This window comes from Ictalurus furcatus, unplaced genomic scaffold, assembly GCF_023375685.1.
Source record: "Ictalurus furcatus strain D&B unplaced genomic scaffold, Billie_1.0 scf3, whole genome shotgun sequence".
NCBI classification, from domain to species: Eukaryota; Metazoa; Chordata; class Actinopteri; order Siluriformes; family Ictaluridae; genus Ictalurus; species Ictalurus furcatus.
Window position 1 is genome coordinate 120,306 of NW_026521052.1, and position 10,241 is coordinate 130,546.

At 42.3% G+C, this 10,241-nt stretch overlaps 1 protein-coding gene across 1 annotated transcript; it reads right to left on the reverse strand.

The window, feature by feature from the left end:
* Positions 1–5,981: 5,981 nt before the first annotated feature.
* On the reverse strand, positions 5,982–7,117 carry LOC128604787 (uncharacterized). The gene is made up of 2 exons (XM_053619882.1): positions 6,321–7,117; positions 5,982–6,218 (listed from the first exon to the last, which is right to left on the reverse strand). Exons 1-2 carry the CDS (start codon positions 7,037–7,039, stop codon positions 6,131–6,133), a joined length of 807 nt encoding a protein of 268 aa, XP_053475857.1. The 5' UTR covers positions 7,040–7,117; the 3' UTR covers positions 5,982–6,130.
* Positions 7,118–10,241: the final 3,124 nt, after the last annotated feature.

Below are 10,241 nucleotides of genomic sequence, written 5' to 3' on the forward strand. Positions count from 1 at the left end.
AGAGAAAGCCGTTTCCTGCGCTTACGGAGGGGTTCCGCAGGGCTGGAGTCGTCACTCTGGGTGACCTACTGACCTTAGCAGGACCGGAGTTTGGGAACGCGGTGGCAGTTGCTGGACACATAAAGATGAGGTCAGTCCATGTAGTCACGCAGTTCCTTGTGGAATGGAGGTCCCTGTTGACTGAAGAGGTCTTGAAAATGCTGGAGGTATATTCCAGAGGGCTAATTAGTCCCAATGACCAAGTCTCGGCAAATGTACGTGAGTGATCAGGTGTTTTTTTTTAATCTGAAAAACTAAGTTTTGTGGGTCCCAAGTTACCTTCTGGGAAAGAACTGTACAAAATGTGTGTACTATCTCTAAATAAAAAGTTTCTGGACAAAATAGTCGACACACCTTGGCGTTCTGCTCTACAAATAAAGGAACATGTAAAGCCACAATGGAGAGCCTTGTACAAGTCACCATTAACAAAAAAGTGTGGGGATTTGCAGTGGAGGATTTTACACGGTGCAGTGGCTGTTAATTCTTTTATTTGTGTTTTAAACCCTGATGTGAGTTATGAATGTCCTTTCTGTGCCGTGAGAGAATCTGTTTTTCACATGTTTATGCACTGTGTAAGATTGAAGCCTCTTTTTACTGTTTTACAGAGACTGTTTGGCCATTTTAATGAGAGTTTTACAATCAAAACTTATTTTTGGTTTTAAATACTCTCCAAAAAAAAGGTTTAAGTGTCAGTTGATAAATTTTATCATAGGGCAGGCAAAGATGGCCATATATGTCAGCAGGAGAAACAAAATTGAGTCAAATTCAGGGGACAGTATTTTATTGGTTTTTGTGATTCTGTTAAAATCTAGGATATTAATCGATTTTAAGTTTTACCAAGAGATGAAAGACCTTGTATCATTTGAGAATATATGGTGTCTGGAAGGGGCATTATGTGTGGTTGCAGAAGAAAAAGTGAGATTTCATCAATTTTTAGAAGACTGTGTACATACTGGTTCAAACTTGTTTGCTTGTTTTATATTCTTTACTCCCTGTGGGTTTTAAAGGCAACTGGAAGGAGAATTATTTTAATTATCTATTTATTTATCTATTTATATATATATGTGTGTGTATATATATTTATTTGACTTTTTGTCTTCTAGGGTCATTTGCAATGACTCTGTGGGACCGAAATAGGTCGATGAAGCTTTTAAAAGCATGTAAAAAAAAGGCTTTTGAAATTCAAAATATTCTCTCAGACTCTCTCTCTCTCTCTCTGACACTCTCTCCCCCTCCCTCTCCCTCCCCCTCTCCTTCCCCCTCCCTCTCCCTCCCCCTCTCCTTCCCTCCCCCTCTCCTTCCCCCTCCCTCTCCTTCCCCCTCCCTCTCCCTCCCCCTCTCCTTCCCCCTCCCTCTCCTTCCCCCTCTCGTTCCCCCTCCCCCTCCCTCTCCCTCCCCCTCCCCCTCCCTCTCTCTGGTGTATGCCGGCAGTGGGTGTGGTTAGCGTGAGAGCTGCGTGTGTGAGAGCGTTTGTCTTTCCTTAGACTCTTTAAACTTTATTCTTTTTTTTCCTCTATTATTTCTCTCTTTTTGAGTGAGTGTTGCGAGTGAGCGTGGTGAAGTTTGTAAGTTTTCTGATCCTCTTTTTTTTCTTAAGGTGGGGGTTTATTTGTGTGTGTTTGGTGGAGTCGGCGGCTGCCGGCGTGGCCGGTCAGCATGGTGGCAGGTGAACAGTTTAACTTTCACAAACTGACTCGCCGACACGCCATTAAACTGTCTCCACCTGACAAAGCTCGGTGGAGGAGCGTTATTAAACTGTCTCCACCTGACGGAGCTCGGTGGAGGAGCGTTATTAAACTGACTCCACCTGACGGAGCGCGGTGGAGGAGTGTAGTTTAGCGGTCCGTGAGATTGTTGGTTATGAAAGTATTAAATCTGCGTCTAGAATGAACAGCGCTGTTGTGATTTTTCTAGACAATATGGATAAAGTAAATCAGCTACTTGTGAACGGAATAGTGATTAAAGGTTCTCACGTATCAGTTTTGTCCCTCGTAAATCCCGCTAAAAAGGTCATTATCTCGAACGTACCCCTGTTTCTAAAAAAAGAGCTTTTGGAAAAAGCTGGAGCGATACGGTAAACTAGTGTCTCTGATAAAGATGATTCCCATCAGTTGTAAATCTCCTCACCTCAAACACGTCGTGTCTTTCAGGAGACAGGTTCATATGATTCTTAAAAAGAGCGACGAAGAATTGAACTTGGTGTTTAAGTTTAAAATTGATGACTTTGACTATACCGTGCATGTAACGTCAGAAACGATGAAGTGTTTTGGGTGTGGCGCTGTAGGACACGTGATCCGCTCGTGCCCGGAGACAGCTGGTGAGAGCCGGCCAGCTGCTCACGCAGAGGAACCGCCACCCATTAGAGCCGAAAGCAGGGCCTCGGTACCGGACGAACCGCAGGGAAGCGTGCAGGCCTTGCAGGAGGAAACCCGAGACGATAGCGATCAGGAGAATGAGGTGACGTGGAACTTAGAGGGAGAACAGAAAGAACAGGGTGGTTTAGAAGTGGAGGTGAACGTTGGTCACACCGCGACTAGAGTAGCAGAGTCAGTGTTGGCTAATGAGGAGGATTCAATTCAATTCAATTCAATTTTATTTGTATAGCGCTTTTTACAATAGACATTGTCTCAAAGCAGCTTTACAGAAATATCAACATGGTATACAGATATTAAAGGTGCGAATTTATCCCAACTGAGCAAGCCACTGAGTGGCGACGGTGGCAAGGAAAAACTCCCTAAGATGTTTTAAGAGGAAGAAACCTTGAGAGGAACCCGACTCAGAAGGGAACCCATCCTCATCTGGGTAACAACAGATAGTGTGAAAAAGTTCATTATGGATTTATATGAAGTCTGTATGGCCTTAGGAGCAGCCGTAGTCCAGCAGTCTGGAATTAGAGAAGATTTGAGCTCCATCCAGAGGCAGAAAGGATCTGGATCTCTAGTATCTCCATAAATTCATGTGGGGCTCGGCGAAAGGAGAGAGGGAGAAAAAAGATTATTATGACTGCGAAGTAGTAGAACAGAATCTAGTCAGGGTAGGCTTGAGTAAACAAATACGTTTTAAGCCTAGACTTAAACACTGAGACTGTGTCTGAGTCCCGAACACTAATAGGAAGACTGTTCCATAACTGTGGGGCTCTATAAGAGAAAGCTCTTCCCCCTGCTGTAGCCTTCACTATTCGAGGTACCGTCAAATAGCCTGCATCTTTTGATCTAAGTAGGCGTGGCAGATTATATAAAACCAAAAGGTCGCTTAGATATTGTGGCGCGAGACCATTTAGTGCTTTATAGGTTAATAAAAGTATTTTATAGTTAATGCGAGATTTTACTGGGAGCCAATGCAGTATTGATAATATCGGTGTGATATGGTCGTACCTTCTAGTTCTAGTTAGGACTCTAGCAGCTGCATTCTGGACTAACTGGAGCTTATTTATATTCCTACTGGAACATCCAGACAGTAAGGCATTACAGTAATCTAATCTAGAGGTGACGAATGCATGAACTAGTATTTCCGCATCATGTAGTGACAATATGTTTCTTATTTTAGAAATATTTCTGAGATGAAAGAAGGCTATCCTAGTAATATTATCTACATGAGCATCAAATGATAGGCTGGAGTCAATAATCACTCCAAGGTCTTTAACTGCTGCACATGATGAAACAGAAAGACCATCCAGAGTAACCATGTGATCAGAAAGATTACTTCTAGCTACACGTGGGCCTAATAAAAGTATTTCTGTTTTATCAGAATTAAGTAGAAGAAAGTTAGTTAACATCCAATGTCTAATGTCCTTTACACAATCCTCAGCTTTACTAAGCTTCTGTCTGTCCTCTGGCTTCGCTGAAACATACAACTGTGTATCATCAGCATAACAGTGGAAGCTAATTCCATGTTTACGAATAATTTGACCTAGGGGTAGCATATATAAAGTAAAGAGCAGTGGGCCTAAAACAGAACCCTGTGGAACTCCAAAAGTAACCTCAGTACGCATGGAGAATTCACCATTTACATCTACGAACTGATAACGATCGGTCAGATAAGACCTGAGCCAGGAGAGGACTGTTCCCTTAATACCAACAACATTTTCTAATCTATCAAGGAGAATAGTGTGATCTATAGTATCAAAAGCTGCACTAAGGTCGAGTAACACAAGCAGAGAGACACAACCCTGATCGTAGGTCAGTAGAAGGTCATTTACTACTTTAACTAATGCTGTCTCTGTGCTATGATGAGGTCTAAACCCTGACTGATACATTTCATGAATGTTATTCCTATCTAAGTACGAGCATAACTGCTTTGCTACAACCTTTTCTAAAATCTTAGAGATGAAGGGGAGATTTGATATTGGTCTATAGCTGGACAATTGAGACGGGTCAAGATCAGGTTTTTTAATCAAGGGTTTAATAACTGCTAATTTAAGTGATTTAGGTACATAGCCAGTGCTTAGGGAAGAATTGATTATATTTAGAAGTGGTTCAATTACTCCTGGACAAATCTGTTTAAACAAACATGTAGGTACGGGATCTAGTATGCAAGTTGATGAATTGGCTGAAGAGATTAATGTAGCTAGTTCGGTCTCTCTAAGCGAAGCAAAATACTCTAAACATTGATCTGATATTGCTACATTGTCATGTAATGGGTTTGTTACAGTACTGTCCGGTTTTAATTTAATGGCCTGTATTTCACGTCTAATATTTTCAACCTTATCGATGAAAAATTTCATGAAATCTTCACTGCTATGTAATGATTGAGTGTTTCTCTCTGTAGTGGTTTTATTCCTAGTTAATTTTGCTACTGTGTTGAAAAGGAATCTAGAATTGTTTTTGTTGTCTCCTATTAAGGCGGAGAAATAGATTTTTCTAGCATCGCCAAGAGATTTCCTATATTTCAGTAGGCTCTCCTTCCATGCTGTTTGAAATATCACCAGTTTGGTTTGATGCCATTTACGTTCTAATTGTCGAGTTGTCTGTTTTAAGGTTCGCGTTTGATCGTTATACCAGGGTGCTAATTTTTTTTCTCTAATTATTTTCCTTTTGAGTGGAGCCACTCTATCTAGCGTGTAGCGGAGTGTTGACTCCAAGCTTTCAGTCGCCTGATCGAGTTCTATGTGATCTGACGGTGATCCAAATCTAATTGATGTTTCTGCGAGGTTATTTATGAAGCTCGGTGCAGTAGCTGATGTGTAGGTACGTTTTACGCGGTAGCGAGGCGAGGTGGAAATATTATGATCAATTCGTATTATGAACGAGATAAGATAATGGTCTGAGACAACTTCAGACTGCGGAAGAATGATAATATTTTCTATACTTAGTCCGTATGTTAGTATGAGGTCAAGAGTGTGACCACCATTATGAGTAGGCCCGATTACATTCTGATTAATCCCTACTGAATCTAAGATGGACACAACCGCTAATCTTAGAGGGTCTTCCAGGTTATCAAAATGAATATTAAAGTCTCCGACGATTAATGCTTTATCTACAGACACAACCAGGTTTGAGACAAAGTCTGCAAATTCACTAAGAAATTCAGTATATGGCCCTGGGGGTCTGTAAATAATAATTAGAGGAATTGACTTATTTTTTGTGGCTACATAACTTATACTGGTATAAAGAATTTCAAAAGAATTAAATTTATGCTTAGGTTTTTGTGTGACGACTAGATTTTTACTATGGATGAGACCAACACCTCCTCCTCTACCAGTTGAACGAGGCTGATGTACATAACTGTATCCAGGAGGACTGGCTTCATTTAATGCTATGTACTCGTTTGGTTTAATCCAAGTTTCTGTTAAACACATTAAATTACATTCCTGATCAGTAATGATGTCGTTAACAATAAGAGCCTTAGACGCAAGAGATCTAATGTTTAATAGTCCTAGCTTCAGATCAAAAGTGCTGGCTGTGCATTCAATATGATTTAATTTTATGTTAATTAGGTTACGAAGATAGACTTTCCGAGATTTTCTATATATTTGTATAGCTCGGGGAACAGACACAGTCTCTATAGTATGTACTACCGGTGCCGGATTTTTAATTGAACATTGATTATACTGAATGTTGTTATTATTGGAAGATGTACTTACGCTAGGCAGTCACTTGGAGTGTAGCGCCTTGGAAATGTTGTCTGATAGCAGTTCCGCTCCAAGGCTGCTGGGGTGCAGGCCATCAGGACGAAACAACCTAGGACGCTCCCAGAACAGATTCCAGTTATTGACAAACACCAGATTCTGCTCATTACACCAAGAGACTAACCAATCATTTAATGCTAGAAGTCTACTGAACTTTTCTGCTCCACGTCTGTATGTGGGAAGAGGTCCAGAGACGATGATCTTCGCGGTGGGTGATCTGCCTCGTACCGTCTCGATCAGGCTGGAGAAGTCCCTCTTCAGAACCTCCGTCTGCCGCAGCCTGGTGTCGTTCGTCCCCGCGTGCAGCACAACCGCTCCAATGCGCTCGTCCTTCTTCAGGATCCCGGATACCTGCGCAGCGACATCAAGGACACAAGCACCAGAAAAACAGTGTGTGCGCACCTTACCTTTAGATGAGGCTACACGGACGTTCCGCACAATGGAGTCCCCGACGATCACAGCGTTGGGTCTGGTCTGGCGGAGAGGGGCGAAGCGGTTCCTGGTTGGAATCTCGAACACCGGAGGTGGAGAGGGTCCAGCCCGCGCCTTCCGCCGCTGGTTCACCCAAGGCCCGAGGTGTGTTGGCGCCGGCGTGACGGAGACCACGGCTGGGAAAGTCCTAGGTGCACGGTCCCTGCACAGAGAAACACACGGCGTAGAGGGGCTGGGAGTGGAAATACCACGCTGTGTGCTTACCTTGGATATGTGGGCAGAGGCACAAGATGTTTCCAGCGCAGTTTGTCGCTCCAGCAGCTGGGCCTGCTTGTCGAGTAGGCCGCGGATCTGCTTCTCCACATCCTCCAGTTCCAGCCGCACCATGTGAAGCTCGAGCGAGTCCTCATCTGCACTCAAAACCGGAGAGACAGCAGACATGTTTGTTTTTTTTTTTTGTTTTTTTTTAAACAGAACAGCGGTAAGTGAGAAATGTGAAACGTAAACAAGGCTAGCGGTAGGTGATGCTAGCGGGCTACGGGCTACAAGCTAGTCGCGGATGTTAAAAAAAAAAAAAAAAAAACAACAACAAAAAAAAAAACCAGATCAAATTTAGCGACAGCGCAACGTTACGATTGTTTTATCTAAAGTAGTGTCAGTTATATTTATATAACGTAAGGTAAATAATTTTAAAGTATAGAGATTAGAAGAAATTAATGTAATAGCGTTAGCTCGAAGGGTGCTGCTTCCTCAGTCACACTTCAGGTTGCCAGATCAGGTTTCACCTCAGGATGTTTTCATGGACGCTGACCTCCCTAAATTCTCCACCAAGAGGAAAAACCCGGAAAATAAATCAAACACTGAAAAAATTGCAAAAGTGTCAAAGATTAAATCAATGGGCTGTTCATCTCAGTCAGAGGACGGTTTTACAAACACACAAGAGGGTGAAAGTGTAGAAAGTGATGTAGATGGAGACTCACAGATGGAGGTGGAGGGTGCTTACCCTTCCACTGAAATTCAGTCGTTTTTAGACAGGACAAAAGGCATGCGTTTCGTTAAAGTTGAGGATTTTTTCCCAGATTTAAAATTGTTCCTTGATTCTGTTAAAATGTTATGAAAAACACGGAAAGCACCGACCAACCAACTTTTAGTGAACAAGACGGTTATCGTCTCAAAAAACTGATGACGAAAGTTAGAGAGAAAATAGTGAAAGATGGTTAAGTGTCTCACATTATGTTTCTCCCTATTTTGTATCAAGCTCACGTTTCTGTTTGAATGCAGCTTATCATTTGCTATGTGTGACATAAAGCTGGGATCCTTGAATATTAATGGTGCTAGAGAGGATGTGAAGAGAGTGTCCCTTTTCAGCCTGTTTAAGGCCAAGAAGCTAAATGTCATATTCTTACAAGAAACACATAGCACAGCTGATAATGAAACTGCATGGAAGAAGGAATGGGATGGGGAAATATTTCTCAGTCATAAGAGCAGTAACAGCGGTGGAGTTGGCATCTTGTTTTCTAGAGACTTTTTACCCATATCTTCTGTAACTGAGGAAATCATTGAGGGTCGTTTGTTAAGAATATAAGCTGTATTTGAAAATGTCAAATTGAATTTTATCAATGTATATGCTCCAACTGTAGGCACAGAAAGAGTGTTTTTTCTTAAACACTTTAAATACTGTAATTAGTAATTGTGGTGATGACGGATACATGTTCCTGGGTGGTGATTTTAACTGCACTGCAAACGCAGTGCTGGATAGAAACCACCCAGAGCCACATGGAGCCAGTAAGGGATGTCTGGTTAAATTAATCTATGCAAATGATCTATGTGATGTTTGGAGGCTCTTCCACAAAACTCAGCGTCAGTATACTTGGGCTCATGTAAAAGATAACTCTTTGTCTTTGGCAAGGCTTGATAGATTTTACTGCTTCGCACATCAAAGCAACATACTGAGAAGCTGTTCAATACACCCAGTTGGTATCTCAGACCATTCCCTTGTCCAAGTTTCCACCTTTGTTAAGGATGTGAAATGTAATAGCGCCTACTGGCATTTTAATGCGTCTCTGCTGTCTGATAATGTTTTGAAGGATTTTCTTGTGTATTTGGTCTATGAAAGATTCGGAGAGTGAAATAGTGAAGCTGCAGGATTTGGCAGACTCCACTAGAAAAGGAGAACATTTCAAATTCTCCAGAGGAAAAAATCAGCTCTATCTAACCTGTAGGGTTTCTCTGCCCAAGGTGCTCTGGTTCGCTCTCGTCATCAAAACGTCATAAAAATGGATGCACCCTCTCACTTTTTCTTTGGCCTTGAACACAGGAATGGACAGAGGAAGCTCGTGCACACTCTGCGGTCCAGCACCGGGCAGCTGCTACAGGAGTCTGCGGAGATCCGTAAGTGCGAAGTTACTTTTTATGAAAAGCTTTTCAGGAAAGAGTTCCAAGAGAAACCAGAGGTGGCGCAGTCCTTTTATGAGGGATCAGGGTTAGGGTCTCCGAGGAGGTCAGTGCAGAGCTGGAAGCTCAAATCACTGCTGCTGAGCTACTTTCTGTGTCACAGAGCCTAGAAAGCGGTAAGGCACCTGGTATTGATGGTCTTCCTGTGGACTTTTATAAAGTGTTCTGGCCTGTGATCGGAAAAGATCTACTGCTTGTTCTCAGTGACAGTTTGAACAAGGGACAACTACCACTGAGCTGCAGGAGAGCAATCCTTACTCTTCTCCCTAAAAAAGGAGATTTACAGGAGATCAAAAACTGGCGACCAGTGGCTCTTCTCAGTACTGACTACAAACTTTTATCAAAGGTGTTGGCCATGAGGCTGAGAAATGTTATGGAGCATGTTGTTCATGTCGATCAGACTTATTGCATACCCGACAGGTTGATATCTGATAACATCATCCTAATTCGCGATGTTTTGGACCTCTCCAAGTCATTGGGCTGTGAATTCTGCTTGATTTCTCTAGATCAGGAAAAGGCCTTTGACCGGGTTGAACATCAGTATTTGTGTTAAACGCTAGATGCGTTCGGGTTCAGCTCTGGTTTTATAAACATGGTGCGAGTCTTGTACAGTGACATTGAGAATATTTTAAAGATCAACGGTGGTTTAAGCGCTCCATTTAAGGTTCAGAGAGGAGTCAGACAAGGCTGCTCATTATCTGGCATGCTGTACTCCTTGGCCATAGAGCCTCTCCTACACAGATTAAGACGGTCTCTTTCAGGTGTAAACCTTCCTGGATGTGAAACCGTTTTTAAATGATCTGCTTATGCCGATGATGTCGTTGTCATCAGCAAGAAACAAGAAGATATTGACACCCTTGTAGAAAACATTGAAGATTTTGGTGTATTGTCCTCTGTAAAAATTAACTGGGGAAAAAGTGAAGCGATAACATTCGGCGATGAGTTGAGCAAGAAACTGGTTTTACCTGCTGGGCTGAGTTGGAACAAATGTGGTTTTAAATATCTTGGTGTTTATCTTGGTGATGATACTTTTGTGATAAAAAATTGGGACAATGTTTTAGAGAAGGTTGAAGGGCGTCTAAATAAATGGAAATGGATCTTACCACACATGTCTTTCAGGGGTCGCACACTTGTGATTAACAACTTGGTGTCATCTATGCTGTGGCACCGCTTAGCATGCGTAGACCCT